Source organism: Ceratotherium simum, chromosome 4, assembly GCF_057802395.1.
Source record: "Ceratotherium simum simum isolate JZ-2026a chromosome 4, ASM5780239v1, whole genome shotgun sequence".
Classification (NCBI taxonomy): Eukaryota; Metazoa; Chordata; class Mammalia; order Perissodactyla; family Rhinocerotidae; genus Ceratotherium; species Ceratotherium simum.
The window spans coordinates 89,877,569-89,899,488 of record NC_141903.1 but is presented as its reverse complement, the minus strand read 5'-3'; the positions used below and the strand labels follow the sequence as shown (position 1 = coordinate 89,899,488).

Below are 21,920 nucleotides of genomic sequence, written 5' to 3'. Positions count from 1 at the left end.
CTAGCGGGTGGGGCAGACTCTGGGCTAGCAGGCCCCAGGGAGAACTCCAATGGCGTCTGTGTCAGCATGCCCACACCAGGCCACAACAATGGCCGCCGCCAATGTCCCAGTCCCTGAAGAGGTCTCACCCCTCACCAAGATGCACTCAGAGCCTATTAGGTGAGTCTCTTTTCACCACAGCACTGTGCACCTTTCTTTCTGGTGATTTTAGGTTGCTTTCTGAAACGGGTGAGTTTGCGCACAGGCCGTTTAAGAGCCAGTTTTAATTTCTTTGTGAACCAGCTTTTCTGGGGGTGCTCCCCAATGTTTTAGTAGCAGGCAAAGTCAGAGATTATGCCACTCGTCTCGATTGTGCTTGGTCCACAAAATGCCCACAGCGGGGGTGCTCCTAGGCTCAGGGCCCCACTCCTCCAGGGAGGGCTTCGTACCTGTGTGCTGCTCCCAGGCAGCTGTGAACCTGGCAGCTTGTGAAGGCGGGGTTTTTCCTCTCCAGAAGGGAGTTTCTGCCTCTTCCACCTCAATTAGGATTGTCCATTGTTGCAGGAGTTCCTCTTATCCAGTTTTCAGTTCTGTCTCAGGGGTAGTTTTTCCACGAGTAGTTGTAAATTGGCTGTGTCCGGGGGAGGAGGTGAGTTCAGAATCTGCCTACGCTGCCATCTTGACTTCCTCCAACTATTCCATTTCTGAGACAATCACTATACTTAACAGTTTCCCAAAATCTGAAACTTTTACATGCATTGTCCATTCAGATTGCTAGCACTAAATAGTACAACTATTAGCAATTTCTCTGCCTTTATGCATAACAACTCGATTCATTTAAATGTCAGATCAACTATCTAAGTCCAGAGAGCAAGCAGTTAAAAAAATGAGATCGAATAAACCACCACATGTCTATGCTTTACTTGAGCACAGCTATTTTTCTTGCTTTAGGAGAGTGGTTCTCAAACTTCAGCATGGATCAGAATCACTTAAAGGGTTTGTTAAGACAGAATGCTGGACCTCATACCCAGAGTTTCTGATTCATTAAGTCTGGGGTAGGGCCTGAGAATTTGCATTTCTAACAAGTTCACAGCTGATAATGATGCTACTGACCTGGAGATCCCATTTGGAGAACGTCCTCTGCCACTGCTTCCTCTTTCTTATTTAATACTTCCTTGTTTTGATGTGGCACGTTTTCCAGAAGAAAGGTGTGTCAAATGTATGTGTGTTTTTTACTTTTTATTATGGGAATTTTCAAACATATGCACGAATAGAGGATAGGAGAAATAAACCCCACATACCACTATTCAGCTTTGACAATTATTAACTCATGGTCATTCTTGTTTTACCTAGTCCCCCCCACCAATTCACACCCTCCCAAATGGATTATTTTGAAACAAATTCAAAACCTATCATTTCATCTGTAGATAACCTATGTATCTCTAAAACAAGACATTTTTAAAAAAACACAAGAAGTAAATTTTTTGAGACTTTCACATTTTAAAATGCTTTTATCTGCCCTTACACTTGCTTAGTGGTTTGGCTGGATATAGATTCAGTGTTGAAAATCATTCTTCAGAAGAATGAAGACATGGCCCATTGCATTTTAGCTTCCAGTGTTGTTCTTGAGAAGTCCACAGTCATTTTAAATCCTTATCCTTTGTTGTGATCTGTTTTTTTCCCTCTGGAAGCATCCAGGATCTTCCTTCTTCCCAGTGGTCTGATTCACCACAACAATGTGTCTTTAACGTGGGTCTTTTTTCATCTATTACGCTGGGCACTCCTCGGCCCTTTCAATGTGAAAGCTCATGTCCTTTATTTCTATGAACTTTTCTAGTATTCTTTCACTGTCGATTCCTTTTTCTCTGTTCTCTCCTGAAGCTCTTGTTCAAATTTTAAAACTCTTGGATCATTCCTTTAATTTCATCTTTTCTCCTTTTCACTATCTTTTTTCCTTTTCTCTACTTTCTGGGAAACGTCTATAATTCTATCTTCCAACCCTTCTGATTTTTTTCATCACTGCGACCATAATTATAATTTCCTCTTGAGCTCTTTTTTATAGTATACTTTTGAAACCAGGGGCTAACCTGCTTTAACTATACTCACTGGTGTGTTTGGAAAAGTAGTTAGATAATGCATTACCAAAACCCACCCTAGAGATAACATCTCTGATGCTGAGGTTACCATGGTAAAGGGTGCTTAAGTTTTTTTCAGGAACTGAGAGTGGACTCCTTGTCCAGTTCACTGGCTCATCAACTGGGCCTGTGCAGATGACTGACAGGTGACCCTATGACATCAGGGGGCTGAAAAGTCCACCCTCAGATCACGCTAATGCCATCATTTTGTGAATGTGCACCCTATGAAGAGCCATGAAGCTTGACTACACTTGAGCAGATCATCAATTACCTCACTTCTCCTTACCTCCAATCATCTATTCCCACACTTCAGACCACTCTGCCTCTCTATTCCATAAACATCCTTAATGCCCATATTCGGGGAGGCGGAGCTGAGATTTGTTCTCCCATCTCCTCGCTTGGCTGTCTTGTGAATAAACCCTTTCTCTGCTGCAAACTTGCTGTTTTGCTGACTGACATACTGTGTGGTGGGCAAAATGAACCTGGTTCAGTAACACTTTTTGGTTTCATGATTCCAAATACTCTTGACCACGTGAGAATACTAACAAATTTTTTTCTTTATTTTTGTGGAATATTTGAATAATTTGTTGCCTAGTATTGCATTTATTCTCTTGATCTCTTTCATGTTGGAAACTTTCCTCAGGTGCCACGTAGTCCTTGCTTATCCGCTCATTTTTAAAAGTGAGGAATCTACAAAGCTGACTGGAAGCTGTTAAGGCTGTGTAGTTTATCACAGATGTGCTTCACTGCTGGATAATCTAGTTGGGCTACTTCATTGGGGACACTTTATCTTTAGGTCTTTCCTCTTGGGCTGGTCAGATTCTCCAGAGAAGACCCCAGCAACCCCCTGCTCTAAAGATGAAAGTGTGTCAGCCAGTGTTTTGGGAGCCAAGTGGGGAATAAAGGTGGGATGGAGTGGAGTGAGATCTCAGTATCCAGTCAGCATACTTCCCTTAATCCCCTCTAGTCAGTATGATTCCTTGCTTTCCATTGTTTCTAGCGCCTATTCCCCCACTCTCCAGCCCAGAGAGATAAAACCACTATTTCATCCCCTCTATAGGATAAACCTATTTTTTGTTAGGTTAGGGGTAAGTCAATCACCCAAACACCCAGAGTTGGGGGAGAAAAAGGGGATTTGATTGCTTCTCAAACCGATATTAACTCATCCTCCTTATTTTTAACAACTTTCACACCCAAATTCTCATTTCAAGAAGTCTCTGGTACTGCTAACATATTTATGATTGTGACATAAACCTAGTTCTCAGCTTTCCCAACTGATAGCTTAGGATTTGGGTTTCTCAGATCTACTAACTCATTTAGCTCTTGCCCATCTGTTTTCCAGCTTCTAAAAAGCTGTCTTCTATTGTCTCCTTGCCTGTTCTCTTTTTTTGGGTTAAAAAAAATTTTTAACCCCTTCACTACTCTTTCTATGGGCAAGGAGATAAAGTAGATGCATCTTTATCTGCATGAACTTTCTAATTTTTTCAAAGCCAAATGAAACCACCTGAAGTCTTTCACAATAGGAGAAAACTTCACTTTATGAAATTGGGTTTATACGTAAGTTTTCAGGAGTCACTATCCAACCCTGTCTCCTGCACTCAAGACATTATCACTTTAGAGACCATCTTAATTTCTGGATGAGTTTCAACTGGTCATGGCTTCTTGGTTCCTTATAAACAATTTATAAGTGATCTTTTTCTTTTTTAAGTGATAAATCCTCATTAGTAGGAAAGTATATTTTTAAAATAAATAATTGTTGGATAATACATATTCTCTAACTTGGGGACCAAGAGAAAATCTCACTCTTTATCAGCCATAGTCTTCTTCCTTCAATGAAGACACAACAGAAGTCAAACCTACACAGCCCTCACTCCAAGGAAGAAGCTCAACAGTAATAGCAGCTTCCCTGGTGAATTCACTACATGCTGAGTTGTCAGCAGGTAATTTTAAATCTAAAGTTTCGTCACTTTTATTAAATGACAGTGTGCCACTGCAGACCCAAGCTAAAAAATAAAAATTAAAAAACTGTAAGAAATGTTGCCTCTGTACAAACAATCTAGGAAAAATAATAGTGCTGGTATCTTTACAGACAATACTGGGAAATAAATAGGCTTCAAAGACTCCTAAGAAATCAGAGCAAAAAGTCAGCAAAATACACATTCACATATGTTTTAAATGTAACTGATTTTCTGATAATAATGACAAAAAGCACTTAGGTTGGGAGGAAAATATTTGCCAAATACACGTCTGATTAAAAAAACACATGTCTGATAAAAGTTATGGTATCCGAAATATATAAAGAAACTTTCATAACTCAAGATTAAGACAAACAAAAGCACAAGATTTGAACAGACATATCACCAAAGAGATACAAATAACAAGCAGATGAAAAAATGTGTGGAAAATGCAAACTGAAACCACAAAGAGATATCACTACACGCCTACTGGAATGGTTAAGATAAAGAAAAAAAACAAAACAAAACAGAAAACAAGTGCTGACAAAAATGCTGAATTTTCATACATTGTTGGTAGGAATATAAAATGGTACTGTCACTTCGGAAAACAGCCTGGCAGTTTCTTATAAAGTTAAACATACACTTATCATACGACCCAGCAATCCCATTCCTAGGTATCTATCCAAGAGAAATAAAAATATATGTTTACACAAAGACCTGTACGCAAATGTTTATAGCAGCCTTACTTAAGGTAGCCCAAAACTGGAAACAAATATACATCCATCAACTGGTGAGTGGATAAACAAACTGTGGTACATCTATACCATGGACAAGTACTTGGTAATAAAAAGGAACAATTAGGGATAAATCTGATTTTTAAAAAGGCACAACATGTCTTTTTTAAAAAAAACAAGTAGTGGAACAAGGAAAAAAACAGTCTGTCAGGAACATGCAGAAAGCATATAGAGAGTTAACTTTATATATATATATTATATATAAATACTATATATTATATATATATAAGTTGTGAAATACAACCACTTGGTGGAAGGAAACTGCTTATAGGAAATGCATGAGAATCTGTTCAAATATGACATGTCACATATCCTGGCTCTAAGAAGTCACTTGCATCTTTGTCCCCGTTTAATAAAAGTCTTTGCCCACTTCTCCTATGCTTTCTTTTTTTTTTTTTAAACTGCAGGCTTTATTTCCAATACAAACACTTCAAAATAAACAAAGAAATTTGAGTGCCTACATGTGCCAAGAACTGTACAAGTGCTTTTATGTTTTTTCATCTAATACACATAATCATCCCATACTAAGACCTTATCTCCCTATCTTTAACCAGTTAAGGAAGGTGAAGCTCAGAGAAATTTAGTAATCTGTACAAAAGTACCCTTGGCCATAAGAAGCAGAGCCAAGATCTAAACCCAGGTTCAACTTCAGAGCCCATGAATGATATTTTAAGCACTTTGGCAATTAAGACAAAATGCTAAATAGAAAATACTAAACAAAAAACTGGTGTATGTGAAGCTTAAAAGACATTCAGAAAAACTAAGGAAACAAGCCCTTTGCTAACTATTTCAAGCAGGAAATCTAAAAATTATGTGTATTCCTTGCTTTAAGCAAACTTGAATGCCAAAATACAGATCATACTTATTGCAGAAATTTAACAGAAGGCATTAATAGTAAATCACAAATTTTTAAGAGTTGCTTTATAAATATTTAACAGCTGTGTTCCTGCAAGTCTTACATAAAATAAAATGCATCATATATACATTTTTCCTATCTCAGTGACATGTGATAAAATAACACCAGACGGGAATCAGGAGACTTGGGTTCTAGTCTTAACTCTGATTGTTAAGGACACACAATTGTTGAATTGTGTGTCCCCAAATTTATATGTTGAAGTCCTAACCCCAAGTACCTCAGAATGTGACTTTATTTGGAAATAGGGTACTTGGAGTTAGGATGAGGTCACACTGGAGTAGAATAGGCCCCTAATCCAATACAACTATTGTCCTTATAAAAAAGGGGAAATTTGGACATAGATACACACACAGGGAAAAGGCTAAGTGAACATGAATGCAGAGATTGGGACGGTGATGCATTGATAAGCCAAGGAATGCAAGAGACTGCCAGCAAACCACCAAAAGCAACAGAAGGAGCCGACACTGACAACATCTTGATGCAGACTTCTAGACTCCAGAACTGTGAGACAATAAATTTCCGGTGGCTAAGCCACCCAGTTTGTGGTACTTTGTTATGGCCACCCTAGCAAACTAATACACTTTGTAATTATATAATTTTGGGTAAGTTATTTCAACATTCTGGGTCCTACATTTCAACAGGTATCCTTTTTTTATATTTTTCCTCTTCTAAAACCTCTTAAATATTTTAAATATTTTCTACTAAATTCTAATTATTCAAGTTATGTTATTCGAGTTACATTCAAGTTATCTAAAGATGGGAGACAATATTTCCAAATGAACTGCTGACCAGATATTATTAGTTTCTCAAGGCTTACTTGAGAAACTACTACTACTACTTACACTACTACTTAGTAGTATAAGATTCTAATTTCTTTAGAAATTCACTGGCAAATGCTCCTCAAATGAGAATTATTATCAACTAGTATCTTATCTAGTGCTTTTACTTGTTGCATATACCTCCCTCTCTCTCCTTCAGTTCTTACTAACACAGGTCAATATAGCAAAATTGCACACTTGATAAAAGACCACCTTCTTGGATTTCTCACTAATCTGGAGTTCCTTGTATGATTATTTACAGCACCAGTCATCTTTGGTGATATCCAATTTGCTGAACATCATTCTGTATCATTTTTCACTTTACAACCCCACATTCAAAAACTCTTTAGATCTGACTACTCTTTATTTGGCACTTTTAAATTTTTTGTTTATTTTTACAGTCCTCTTCAATTTTGAACACCTCCTTCCCTTGCTTTTATATCTCTACTGGCTTCTTTAATTTTGCCAGGATCTTTCAACTTCCTCTCTTCCAAGAGCTGTCTGGCTTTAATATTTTTTTAATCTAGCAATAAACATTTTCACTACCTTTAACTTTTCCTTCTGAAAATATTAAAACATGAAATTAGTGAATAAATTTCCCTATAACCATCCTATGATAAGAATAAAAGGAATTCCATTCATTTGGTAATTAAAGAAGTTCTATAACATATTCGGTACACAAAGTCAGATATCTAAGACAAGACTTGGGACTACAGAACTTAGGCAAGCCAATTCTAAACACATTACGATTTCCATCATACCAAAAATCTCTACCCTCCTGATTCCCCAAACATTTTCTAATCTCAACAACTGCAAACAAACCACTTCTTTTATCTTCACAAAAGGATCATTAGCAGTTCAAGGAATTGGTTGATGAATTATTAGCAATATAATTTTAAACGTGATACAAAAAGAAGGAATAGACAAAGCAACTGAACAGAAGAGAGTCGAGAAACAACCTCAAACATACAGGGGAATGTATTATATAATAAAGGTGACCTTTCAAACCAGCGGAGAAAAGGTGAATTATTCAATCAATGGTATGAGAATACATGGTTAGTCATTTGGAAAAAAATAAAAAGCTACATTCCCACATCACTCTTTACACTAAAATAACTCCCACAGGAATCAAAATCCAAATGTAAATTGTAGATGAAAATACAGCTACATTCATGTAGAGTTATAACCTTTGAGGGGGAAATACCTATCTAGACATAACTAAATGCAGAAGCCATAAAGAAAAAAGTCAATAAGAGTATACAGACATTTTAAATTTCTATAAGGCTTAAAAAAGACTATAAAACAAGGAAGGAAGAAACAGACAAATGACAACCTGGGGGAAAATATTTGCAACAAATATGACATATGGCCAATTATCATGATATAAAGAGCTTCTACAAATCAATAAGGAAAGAAAAGTGAGAAAAAGAGATGAACAAGTGATCGGAATAGGAAAAAGAAATATAAATGGGCTATAAACATATGAAGTTACTCAACCTCATGAATAAAAATACAATTTAAAATAATAAGACACCATTTTTATCTAGCAGTCTGACAAATATTTTAAAGTTGCCAAAACCCAACTTCCTCAATACTTGAGGATACGGGGAAATAGAGACACTCACACACTGCTGGTAGGAGTGAAAAGTGGTACTCTTTTGAAAGGGCATTTGACAGTAACTACTATAAACAAATTTAAAATACATACATTTGTTTCAAGAATGTATGTAAGTAAAACAAAATTAGACATGATCTGAAAGTCCAAGAACAGGAAAGGGGCAAATAAAAAAGATATGGTACATACGATTCAACAGAATTTAGTAGTTAAAGTCCATGACATTAAAAGAAAACACGGTACAGAACAACAGGTTAAGTATGACACTATTTGTGTAAATGAAAATGAAGAACATAAACAAATAAATGCTGATATTGGCATACAAATTTTTGGGAAGGACAGACCAGAAATTTAACTTCAGTTATTTCTTGAGTGGAGGACTAAGAGCAAAGAGAAGTATTTGCTTTTTAAACCTTTTCACGCCATGGATTATATTTTTTACCATGGGCGTTTTACTTAAAAACAGAATTTAAAAAATAAAGAACAGTTTAAATACTCCATAAACATTGCTTTTGACTGAAGAAATACAACTAACATATATTGAACATCTACTATATGGCAAGTTTTCTAGCAGAGACTGGGTCTTAAGCAAATAACTATTCAACTATAATAAATGAGAAATCCAACTTTCTTTCTACAACTTTTTTTCTTTCTACAATTTCTTTTAAATTCTATTTATTCTACATACAGGTAGCTCCTTTTTCACAAAGTGAAAGAGTACTGTTTTTTTCTCACTCACTCACTCCCAATCCCTTAATATTAAGAATTATTCCCAGGTAACAAATAAATTCTCCCAGGAAATACTTGGTTCCTTGAAAGTTTTCCACCCAATTTATTATCCCGTAGCTAAAGGAAATGATTTAAATAAATTAAGAATGACTTAGTTGTTAAACTAAAATAAGAGTGAATTTAACAATGAATTAGGTTCTAACAGAAAACGTGGGCTCAAGACACTTAGTTTACCAACAAATAACGTATGTTAATGAATGGTTACAGTCAAGTCACAACTCCTCAAGTCCACATTTCCTCATATATGAACACTATCAATTTCACAAGGGTGTCGTGAGCAAATTCAACACTGATATTTATTCTTTGTCTTTAGAGATGAAGTGATAAATAGCCTATATTTAAGAAAAGCAAAGGAAACCTACTTAACAGAGAAGATTAGTATTACATTTTTAAAATTTAACTCAAGTATATATTGTATTTGTAAACTTCATTCTGAGAAGTTCACCAAATTCAGTTATATTTTGTAATTTCCTTGAAATATGTAACTGTGAACCCACAGAGCGAGGAACACAGTCGAGGGAGTTCAGGAATACAAATGCCTGTGCTTCTCCCTACCACCCATTTCACTGCATTTAAGATTAACTACCACTCAGATTCTGCTGCCTCATTCATCTTTCTACCTTCTCCACCACCACTTAGCCCAGTGAATACTTCTGCTGGATCTCTTCCTCATCTCTTCTCTCAAAGTACTCAAATGGTTTCACTTTCCTACCCATTTCTTTGACTATGTACCACAATGAAAGTTCTGCATGCAAATAAAGATATAACAAAAAAAAATCTACAGAGAACACATTGTTTTTTCCAGAGCAGATGCAAAGTAAATGTTTATTAAAATCTTTTCTTTTCCCCAAATAAGCCATGCACTAATACCACAGTCCATAATTCAAGACAGGATAACTATATTAACTCTACAGAAACTAGCATATACTCTCGGAATACTACTACTTGGTAAACAATAAAGAGAAAATTTCATTCTCCCCCATTTTCACATCAACATATTATTTTCAAAGAGTCAAGCATTGTAACTAATAAGCAACCCACAATATGCAAAAGAAGGAAGGAGGGAAGAACCAAGGAAAGATACTTCAAGATTATCAAGTACATTTCTAGCCACTATTCCGTCCTCTAGCATGAATAATCGTCAATCTCAAGAGAAATAAAACCCTAAAATACTAAACGAGATACAATCTCAAAATACTCTATAACGTACCACATACCAGACTAAAATAAATAGTGAGCCTTTATGTTCAAAACATTTCCTTAAAATTGTCCCTAAGAATGGAGACTAGTGTTTCATTCTTAACACTTCCAAACAATTCCTCTGTAAGTTTTTCCAACTCAATATTCAACTAAGTTTTTGTTTTCAAACTTTGAATATACAAGAGGGGGAGAATGTATGAAAAATGAAGGAAAAATACTGTAGGATTTTCCTTAAATGTGTAACACAAACATATGTAAGTCAGATTTAGATATCAACACAGATCCAAAGTATACCTTTTACTTTTATAAGCAATATAAATTCTATCATGAAGTGAATTCTCTTTGAATGTATCAGTAAAATCTATGATTGTTTTAATACACCCATTTTTAGATTTTAACTACAGTGGCTCCCTTAACTGACCTGCCTTAGCGAACACCTTTTTTTGCCTTCTATTAAATACGCCATGGCATGCTGACCGCTCTCGACTAGTATGCTATTCTTACCATATTCAGACACTAGTTAAGTTATACGTTTAATAAGTCCGTTGGTTTGTTCTCAAACCTGTTTATGCCAGTTTACTTGCTGTAGTCCTTACATAACTTAAAACACTGTGTAAGTCTATGGAATACAAGTGCAAGAAGACAGCTGTTTCTATGTAAACTAAGTTGAATGCAAACTAAGTAGAATGACTCAATAGAAGGTGAGTCATTCTTCGAAAGATATTGAGTAAGATAAAGGTGAGACATTTGTAAAATATTAGAGAAAATCACTAAAAGCCAGAAAAAACCCTATATTTAGGGTTTTTCAAAAGTATCTTTAAGCTTTTATTCCACTTCAGAGAAATCAAAACTGGAAATCACAAACCATGCATTATGGATATAGTTTACACAAGAACAACTTCTCTCAATTCTGCATTCAGATATGGCATCAGCTCTACACCAAAAAGTTGGCAAACGAATATAGATTTATACATTTTAAGTTAAAAATTTTAAAGTTAAAATATGTATGTTTTTAAACTTTCCTGCTTTAACTTTTCCAATAACCTACAAGTAGCTGTCCCAAACTCATTAGATATGAAGCCTTCTAACATCTTTTTTTCTGAAGCCCCTGTTTAAGGGCTTGCTATACCAACTACATAAATACCACATGTCTATATAAAATAATAGTATGTAGTAATAAACACTTTAAAATAACTTTATGAAAAAACGTACTACACTCTTTGCTCCACAAGGACAAGGATCTTTATCCATTTTGTTCATAGATGGATCCCAAGCACCTAAAACAGTTCCTGGTATATAGCTGATGCTCAATAAATATTTGTTGAATGAAGGAGAACAGGAACTTACCGTGATGACAGCCTTGTGAATACAGATCACTCCTCTGCAGCCATATTCTGCCTCATCTTCAGATTTGTAGTAACTCAGAGTATTATTTTTCAAAACTACCCAACGATCCTGCCACCCACGAATGTAGTTTGTCCACTGGGGGTAAGAGGGGAAGGAGGGCAGAGAAAAACAAAAAATAAAAAGTTCAGTATTTTAGAAATCCAAACTTTCTGAAATAGCAATCAATCTAATTTTAAAACCAAAATGCGAAAAGTTCTAACTTGATTATAAACAGTAAAAATGATTATAAAAAATGAAAAGCTGAGATTTTCTGGCTTATATAATGGTTTTCAGTAATCCTTACAAAATTATAAATAAAATAAATAAATAGATAAATAAAATATAAGATTTTCTTCTAACATTTGAGGAATAAAACTGAGGCAGATTTCAGTTAAAACCTTTGCTTCGTTCTTTGTGTGCTTTCATTCTTCCTCCTCACCACCTTCATGACATTTAAATTGTTTTGGTCCCTGCCATAATTAACATATTCAATAGAAAAGTGGTTATATAGCCTCTCATTCTCCCACACCAAGCACTGCATGAAGCCTTCTAAATCAACAGAAGTATGAAGCCAATCATGGCCAAAACTCTACTTCCGTTGTTATTCCTATACGAAAATTTATAATGTTCATAATTACATCAAAGTAAAAATACTACATCATTAATCTTTAGTAAGTCCACATCAACTTTATTTTTTCCACCACAGAACTTAGTACATATTTAAAATAGTTAATTCATTCTCCAAGTTTCTCTAAAGATCTATGTTTTGAACCCATGAGTAATACAATAATACAAATATAAAACTGGTTTTCAAAAACATACTTGGATTAGCTGTTTCCAGTACCTACAAACAGTTTCTACGTTGCTATGCTCAAGTCTTGCTGCACGCTGAAGATCACAATCAATAAACTTGCAAAGGCAGAAAGGTAACCTCTATGGGAATTCTTGATTTTGCATATTTTTACGCTCTGTGAGGTTTTAAGTATGTATAGACAATTCCAAAAACTATCTGCTAACGCCAAAAACTATCTGCCAAAAACTAACTCAAAATGCATTGTTAGAAATATCTCGCATTGGCTCAGGCTTTTTAGCCATTGAGAAATCTTTACTTTCCTAGTCCCTAATTCAGCATGTTTGAGATGGTTCAGCTCTTAAATCTTCTAAGCCCCATCATTACAACCCCTCCCTGAGAGCTCATCCACGCTGGCAATTTAACTCATTCTTTCCTAAGGGCTGTCTAATCACCAATTCCTTATATCTAACTCCCTATGACTTACCACCATTTAGACACCAACCTGAAATAATGATGGCTACATACAAAACTGAATTCACTTCCTCCCTTAAGGTGCACTTCCTCCCTATGTTGCTATTTCCTGGGCTATACTGCTACTTCTGCACTCACCCTGGCTCAGCGTTCGTGTACTGCATGGACAGAGTAGTAGACACAAGGTCAGAGAGACTCAGCTACTTGACCAGTTGTGTGAGCAGTTTTGACAAGTTATTTAACTTTTCTGAACTTCAGTTTCTTTGTTATTTCAATGGCTGAATAAAATCATGAATACGCCTACTATATTCATAGGAGATACTCAACAGCTGACAGCTCCTTATGAATCTTCACAGCCCATCACGAACTCCTATTCATCTTTCCTTCATATTAAACTCAAATTTGGCTCCTCTTCCCTATTTTCAATTAATCCAGTCAAATTATCAGGTTCCTGGATTCCTGAGAAGGTTTAACAACCTTACCTCTGCTATCTTCTGCTTTTTATTACATGACTTACATAGTCTTATTTACTAAGTATATTTGCTTACTTATCTTACATACTAATCTCATTGAGCCTCCAGCTCCAAAACTTACACAGACAACTCCCCATTGCCTACAATATAAATTGCTTAGACTGGAAGACCTTAATCCTACCTCCCTTCCAATTACTGCCCCTCAGAGAGCTACTAACTGTATGACTATGGTCAAGTTACTTATCCTTTTTTTTTTTTTTGTGGTGAGGAAGATTAGCCCTGAGTGCACATCTGTTGCCAATCCTCTTCTTTTTGCTGAGGAAGATTGGCCCTGGGCTAACATCATGCCCATCTTCCTCTACTTTATATGTGGGACGCCTGCCACAGCACGGCTTGATAAGCAATGCATAGGTCCGCGTCTGGGATCCGAAGCTGTGAACCCTGGGCCGCCAAAGTGGAGTGCACGAACTTAACCGCTATGCCACCAGGCCAGCCCCCTATCCTCTCTTTCCTTGTCAAACTCTACCTCTCAGAGTTAAGATTAAACAAGAATAGACTTAGAACACTGGCAGGCACATAGTATTTTCTCAGTTGGAGGCAGAGTTATGCATAGCTAATGAAGCTTACTTAATCTTCAGCACAGCTCACTAGAAGAGACCCCTTCCAAAGTGACAGAAGGAGCCCCAGCAATTGTGTGTCCATAATTTTATATTATTTTCTTACAGAGGACTCAGTAAATTACTTAAGCCTCAGGACCCTCTTATCAGTAAATGTCAGCTCCTATTACCACACCTAGAAGGCAGATTTTTGCCTTTCTCTACCCTCATGATGTTCCCTCACTCTTCCCCATTTAACAAATACAGACAATACATTAGATACTGCAGGAGAATCAAAGACTCCTGCTCCCAATACTCCAGCAAGCATAAATTCAAGAGAAAAAAAATACATTTAGAGTAAGAGTCAGAAGCAAGTTACAAATAAAATGCTATGGGAATTCAAGGGAAGAAGATCTGAAATGGTTGGCGAAATAACAAAAGGCTTCACAGAAAGAACAGTATTTGAGATGCACTCTAACGATGGCCAAAATTTCAGCCAACAGTTAAGCGTATGGGGAAATAGAAGATAAGGTAAACCTTGAAGGATGGAGGGATTCCGAAGAAGCTGGATGAGATTTATTTTATCCAGGTTTAGTTGCTCTCAAGTCCTAGCAAGGCGTGAATCTTCTCCTATCCAGGATCCATCTTGATATTTGTTATAACCACCTAGAATTATTGTCTATCCAGTATTTTTGAAACCTATGTGCTTAAGAAGCAATTCTATAGAAAATATGTTTCAGAAGTAATTCCATGTATTTTGGATTACCATATGGAAAAAACCTTAGACTGGTGTATTTCTTTTTTAAAAAATTTTATTTATTTATTTGTTTTTTTGAGGAAGATTAGCCCTGAGCTAACATATGTTGCCAATCTTCCTCCTTTTTTCCCCCCAAAGCCCCAGTAGATAGTTGTATGTCATAGTTGTACATCCTTCTAGTGGCTCTATGTGGGACGCCGCCTCAGGATGGCTTGATGAGCAGTGCGTAGGTCCACACCCAGGATCTGAACCGGCGAACCCCTGGGCCGCAGCCAAAGCAGAATGCGTGAACTTAACCACCACGCCACCCAGCTGGTACCTGGACTGGTATATTTCTTCTTCTTTTTTTTTTTTTTGTGAGGAAGGTCAGCCCTGAGCTAACATCCATGCCAATCCTCCTCTTTTTGCTGAGGAAGACTGGCCCTGAGCTAACATCTATTGCCAATCCTCTTCCTTTTTTCCCCCAAAGCCCCAGTAGATAGGTGTACGTCATAGTTGCACATCCTTCTAGTTGCTGTATGTGGGACGCAGCCTCAGCATGGCCGGAGAAGCGGTGCGTCGGTGTGCGCCCGGGATCCGAACCCGGGCTGCCAGTAGCGGAGCACGCGCACTTAACCGCCAAGCCACGGGGCCAGCCCCTACACTGGTATATTTCTAATAGAAGTTTACTCCCTCCTCAAAATATATATGCACTTTAAATTTGAAAACACGTATTCAATATAAAATACTCGATTAAAAAGCTTCCAGGAAACATTATATATAACCATAAATTGTTAAATTTCAGGGAAATTTCCTTCATAGCGATTAACAAGAATAATACCAAAACCTATATTCCTGTTGCTTCTACATATGCAGCAACATTGAAGTTACTTACCTACCATAGAAGTGGCCCAATACTACATTTTTGTGCATTTAAATATCAAGGAGACAGTCTTCCACTTTTTGTCATACAATATACCTACTACACTGCTCTGCACACAGTGAATACTCAGAGCACCGGTGCTCTTTCCACCAGTCACTCCAATCCTCCCCCCACTCCCCCAAAACTGATGGTCAATAGGTCAAATGTACAGCTTGTTTTGTAAAATATTTAACGTCACCACAATACTAATTTGGAAGTCTGCTTTTCATTTATTGAGAAAAGTGATGAAACTACCAGAATCACTGAGAAGCAAAGAACCCATTACAAAACAATTCCATCTGAAAATGCATACCTATATTACACAATGCGTTCAATACAGATTTCTAAATTACAAGATATATTTAATCTAAAGAAATCCTAGGGAACTTCACTTTACTGAAAACTTTTCATGGAAATTCCAATAATGATCACAATACCAACACACACCATAATTTTTCTGCTATGCAAATAAAAGTTAGCACTTGCAAGCCTTAGTTCTGACATCTCATGCCTTTCTTAGGCTCTTTCTCACCAGCCTTCTGAAGACAATATAACGCCTAATATGAAACAATTCCACAAACGATGACCAAATGCCTAGCCAACGCATGTATACTGGGAACAGGGTGATTTCTTAATAGCCAGTGGCTGCACATGACCTAGTATCTTATGACCAACCAGCTTGTTGAAGGACTGGCCGCAGCTCCCCCTCTCCAAGTTAAATGCTAGCTCCAGCCATTTCTAAAAGTTTAACAGGAAGGGAGAAGGAAGTAAAAAAGACAATGTGAACCTTCTGATAGCAAAAACTTAAAAAGAAAAAAAAAAAACCCAAAACCAAAAAACTCTCCAAGAAAAATAAAAGATCACCCACTTTCTCTCTTAAAAAAGGCCTCATCTATTTTAACTTAGCCTTCAAGTCCTACAAGTGACTATCTGCATTGCTAAAATTTTGAAAAAGGGAGTTTTAAAAAATACAGCGAAAGTAAGATGTCTTTTCCTTACACTGGTCCTCTGACTGCAAGAATATTTTAACTAAAATTAATACTAAATAACGCTCTTCTTCCTCGACTAAAGGTCGGTCTCCTTCTGACATGTTCCAAGTCACTATGAATATTTCTTGTACCTATCATGTGCTGATTCAACAGTTCTTTTCTGAACTGGGGTCAAGGATGAGGGGAAAAGTACACAGGTCCTCCTCAGTGAGATGTCTCACCCCATCTAACCTGGCACAGTTCACCACCTCCGATTTCAGCACCAAGCCGGGCTGCTCCTGCTTCTGTCTAAACAGCCGCGGCCGCAGAACCCTCAACCTCCCTCTGTTCGGCATCTCCCGGCTACCCCCGTTTGAGGTCCGACTGGCATCACTCCCATACCCAGCTGTTCAGACACCGCTCTTGTCCGTCCTGGATTCCTACACCCGGGACAGCTGGCGCCCTGGGTCCCAAGTCGCGGTCGCATCTCGTTCCCAAACTGGAGCCGGGGCTGGGACACGTCTTCCCCGGTGCCCGGCCGCCGAGCCAGGGCAGGCGAGGACGACAGTCCCCTTCCCCCGCACCCCACGTCCCCCTGGCCCGGGCCCGGCCGCGGCGGCCCTCCGCCCCGCACCCCGGCACATTCCGCAGCCCCCGCCCGGACGGCCCGCGCCTCTCGCCCAGCCCCACCCCACGCCCTCAGCGGCCCGGCTCCCTCACGGCAGGTGAGTCCGGGCCGCGGGCCCTTGGCCGCCGGGGTGCTCACCTTACTGAGGACCCCGCAGCGCTCCACCGGCAGCCTGGACTCCGTCTCCGGGTCCTCCTCCGAGCCCGACGAGTTCCAGCTCTGGTTATCCGACATGGAGGCGCGACAGCCGAGCAGGAGCCCGGCCCCCGCTCCCTGCGCTGCGCCGGAGGAGGCGCCCAGTGCCCGGGGTGAAGGGTCGGGGGATGGCGAAGGCAGGGGAGCGCGCTCCGGCGCGGGGGGGAGCGGCAGGAGGGACGAAGTCCGCCCGCCGCGCCTGACACCGAGCGGACCGGGGAAGGAGGACGCGCGGCGAGGGAAGCCCGCCCTTCCAGCCGTCAGCCGCCGCCGCCGCCGTGACCCCCGCGCTGCGCCCGGCGCGGCCGCCCGAACTCAGCCCCCTCGATGCCAAGCTCAGCCAGAAAAACACGGGAGGAAGACGGACGAGGAAATCCAGCCGCAGACCCGAGGCCACTCAGACCTCCGCTACGCCGCCATCTTCCTGCCTGGCCCACTATTTACCCTCCCCTCCGCTCTGCCCTCCCCTCTCGCCCGGGCCCCGCCCCGGCCCCTCCCGACGTCTGACGCGGCACGCCGAGGCTCGGGATCTCCGCCCGCGCCTGCCTCCGGCCCTCCCGGGTGACGCGGCTAGACGAGGGGGAGGAGCGGAGAGAGGAGGAGGAGGGACGGGGACGCCGTCGCGCTGCATTTTGGGAAGGTCGCTGCTCCGTCGGCCGCGCAGCCTCCCGGGAGTTGTAGTCGCGATCCTGAGGCAACGGGTGAGTGCTCCGCGCCGGGAAGGCTTGTCGCGTTGGGGGCGGTCAGGCAGTGGCTGGGCTTCGTGTGACAGTTGCGTGACCCGTCCCCTCGGCCGCGCTTTTATCTCTGCCGAGCCTCTTTGTGACGAACCCCCTGGGCTTGCGGGCCCGGACGTGGTAACTCTCCGCTGAGGATGGCGGGCCTGCCTCCATGACGGCTTCCCGAAAGCCCGGGAGCATCTTCCCGCTCGCCCAGGCGGGAGTGTACCCGGCGCATCCGCCTCGGCCGCGGGCCAGGGGTTTGCCACCTCTCTGGTGACACGGGAGTTCCTTTCCGCCCAAACTCCTCTGCCAATTTCGGAGGGCTTCCACCTTGCTCTTTGGAAGTGAGTCTTCACGCTTGACGTTTCCCGCTTTTGAAGGAAGCGTGCTCAGTCCCGTCGCACCAGAGCAAGCCCTTCTCGTTGTTAGATTTTCGGTTTTTGTTTTGTGGAAAGTCATTTTGAAGATGTCTGAGAATAAATGACGCTTGAGGAGCTTTTAAAGTAAAATGAGAATGTGAGATGAAAGCCTGGAGTTTTCTCTGAGTTGTGGGTGAGGATCTTCCTGAGCCCCAGGTTAACCATCTCTACCGACCCGCCTCTCTCTGAAAGACGGGAAAGGTTGGAATAGAAACTCTCTTGTGTAGAAAAGATCCAAGTGCAGTAGTCGTATTGCATAGGAAGGGATTAGGCAATAGGAGGCTGGCTTTGTTTTAGGACCAGAATTAGTGGAAGGACCAGTAAAAGAACTAACGTCTCGTCTAGTCTTTTTGCATACGTTTAAGGATAACTTTTATTGTGAGATCTTGAGCTATGTAGCTTCAGTTCTTTTCTCTCGTTTGCTATTTTTACATCTTGTTAATTTCCTAATCATTACCAACAGTAAAATTCCTGGTTAAACCTTAGAAAGAATACCTGCTTACTGCAGGGACGGGAGGATAGCAGTGAAATTACGAGCCTAGGGGAAAAGGCACAGTGGCCAGAAGTAACTCTGGTAGCGATAGTGGCCAATTTAACTGGGATCTTTAGCAAAAAACGGAATGATGGGAAGTGCCTCTGAGAAATATCTAAGGTATCTTTCAGTCCCCTAGATTGACACTTATAGATGCTGAATCTATGTAAATAAGTTACAAATTTTGTCCATTGTGAAATCAAGGGATAATAATTGAAAGCCATTCAGGTGAATAAAACCTTGAGATAAAGCTTTTGAAAATACTGTATTAACGTGTTAATTAAAACATAATCCCAAGGTTGTCATTCAAAAGACAAAAAAGAAAATCCACAGCACATCTTTTCCTCTTTATTGAGTTACTAAATTATACCTTTAGAATGTTGAATACTGAAGCAATTAAGTTTTGTTTTGCCTTCCGATTACCTAATATAGTTAGACTTCCTATTTCTGGATCTTTTAAGCTCTAAGTTTTAAAATGTCATTAGTCTTATTAAATGGTTGTGAATTGTTGAGATATCCACTTCATAATGCAGTTTAGAATCGTGGGAGCATAGTATATGTTTATTTTTAAATTGGACTTTCTGTTGTGTGCATTTCTAAGTTGTGTGTGGTTGTAACCACCAACACGTAGCTCACTAAGGTGCCCACTTAGTAGGAAATTGTTTCATTGTATTTAATATTAATATGAGAGAAAATTTCCTTTTTAAAAAAGATTTTTGCCACGTTGTTCCTCTATACTTATAAGATTATTAAAAAATTTTTTTTAAGTACAGAAGGATTTTTGTATACTGATTAGAATACCACATTAGAGGTTGGGATTCTCTTCATTTCTGTTCAAGGGAAGAAATTGCAGTACAAGAATAAAAAAACGTGAGCTTGCTTTCTGTTCTCTGGTGAGAGGGATACCTTCTGAGATTTCTCTCTTACTTAGAGCTTTCCCCAACCCTCTTATGAATGTTCTGTATTTTCTCTTTTAGTAATTTTTTTTTTTTTTACTTTTAGAACTTGAACCCACCTGGGATTTATTTTTGTATATGGAATGAGGTAGGAATTTAATTGTTACTTAAGGACAGCCACTTGGGCCAACACTTCATTGAATAGTCTGTTCTTACCCTTATATCTATGTGATATTCAGGTCTGTTTCTGGACTCCATTCTTTTTCATTGATCTATTTGTCTACCTATGCTAATACCATACTGATTTAATTACTTGACTTTACACTGTTTTCATATATATAATAGCAAAATTCTGCTAATGTTCTTTTTCATTTGGATATTTTTGTGTATCTTCTCTTCCAGGTTAATTTTAGAACAGCTTGTCAAATTGCGTGAAAAATTCTATGGGGATTTGGATTGAGAATGCACTTCATTTGTAAAGAAAATGACATCTTTACAATTTTAAGTCTTAGCCTGGGTCAGGCGTTTTACATTCCTGATCTGACTTTTTCCTTACAAACTATATAAGTTTGGCCTCATTTTAAGGATACTGCAGGGCCAGCCCCGTGGCTTAGTGGTTAAGTGCGCAAGCTCCGCTGCTGGCGGCCCGGGTCTGGATCCCGGGCGTGCACCGACACACCGCTTCTCCGGCCGTGCTGAGGCCACATCCCACATACAGCAACTAGAAGGATGTACAGCTATGACATACAACTATCTACTGGGGCTTGGCGGGGGGGCGTTTAAAAAATAAGGATAATGCAGCTGAAGCTCAGGGAGGCTAAGTTACCCAATGTTGTATAGCTGCTAAGTGGCAGAGTTAGGATTTGAACACAGACCTATCTGATTTCAGAGATCATACGCTTTTCTTTGCTTCAGAATACCTCTCAAAGTGGGAAGAATTGTGTAAATAAATAATATATCCTGTAGATAAGTATATCAGAGCAACTATGCTCTTAATTCAGCTAATGATTTTGAAAATCTTTCCTTTATCCAGCTCTTACATCTATGCTGTCTTATTTAACTCCAATGTAGAATTTATTATTTCTATTCTGTTTCTATTTCTTATATTTCACATGAATAAACTGAACCACAGAGAAGTTAAATAACTTTCCAAAGGTTATACAGCTAGTAAAAAGCATAGTTGTAGTTTGAGCCCAAGTATCCTGTTTCCAGCCTTCTCATCCCACTAGAGTTCTTCAATTCCTCTTTCTCCCTGTTTTCCACCTTATCTCATTCTCCCAGCTTTTATCTCCACTAAACACCAATCCCAAAGACTTCATCCCTGCCTTCCACTCCCACTGGCAAAACACAGAAGCCAGAAGACACTGAGGTATTGGAACTGAGACTCTTTGCAATTTTACTGATTAACAGATAGAGGAATGAGGGGAAATATTTGTTCTCAATTCTGTAACTGTAACAGGAGAGGATGTCCCACATTGAAACTGAAAAGATTGTCTAATTTTTAGAAATGGTGCTGTAAAGAGCCTTTATTGGTCAGCTCAGGTTGCCATAACAGAATACACAGACTGGGTAGCTCTAGTCCCGCTTCCTCTTTTTTTTTTTTTTTTGTGGGGAAGATCAGCCCTGAGCTAACATCCATACTAATCCTCCTCTTTTGCTGAGGAAGACCGGCTCTGAGCTAATATCTATTGCCTCCTCCTCCTTTTTCCTCCCAAAGCCCCAGTAGATAGTTGTATGTCATAGGTGCACATCCTTCTAGTTGCTGTATGTGGGACGCGGGCTCAGCATGGCCGGAGAAGCGGTGTGTCAGTGCGCGCCCGGGATCTGAACCCGGGCCACCAGTAGTGGAGCGCGCGCACTTAACCACTAAGCCACAGGGCCGGCCCACCTCTTCCTCTTCTTATAAGAACCCCACACTTATGACTTTACTTAACCTTAATTACCTCTTTATAGGCCTTATCTCCAAATACAGTCACGTTGGA

The 21,920-nt window shown here is 39.6% G+C and overlaps 2 protein-coding genes across 5 annotated transcripts in view; one reads left to right on the top strand and one right to left on the bottom strand.

The window, feature by feature from the left end:
• The window catches only part of CERT1 (ceramide transporter 1), a 114,222-nt gene extending 96,423 nt beyond the window's left edge, over positions 1-17,799 (bottom strand). For both annotated transcript variants that reach the window (XM_087430159.1, XM_087430160.1), the window contains exons 1-2: positions 17,313-17,799; positions 11,549-11,683 (exon numbers count right to left, since the gene is read on the bottom strand). In XM_087430159.1, the coding sequence (XP_087286285.1) occupies positions 11,549-11,683; positions 17,313-17,408 (231 nt within the window). In that variant the 5' untranslated portion in view covers positions 17,409-17,799. The remainder of the gene's footprint in view (positions 1-11,548; positions 11,684-17,312) is intronic.
• Positions 17,800-18,038: 239 nt separating this feature from the next.
• Positions 18,039-21,920, top strand: part of POLK (DNA polymerase kappa) — a 66,496-nt gene continuing 62,614 nt past the window's right edge. The window contains exon 1 of one of the 3 annotated variants that reach the window (XM_087430156.1): positions 18,039-18,070. The gene's annotated coding sequence lies outside the window, so the exon portion shown is untranslated. Of the gene's footprint in view, positions 18,071-18,097; positions 20,087-21,920 lie in introns of those variants that run through there. The other 2 variants (XM_087430158.1, XM_014794251.2) reach the window with 2 other exon arrangements.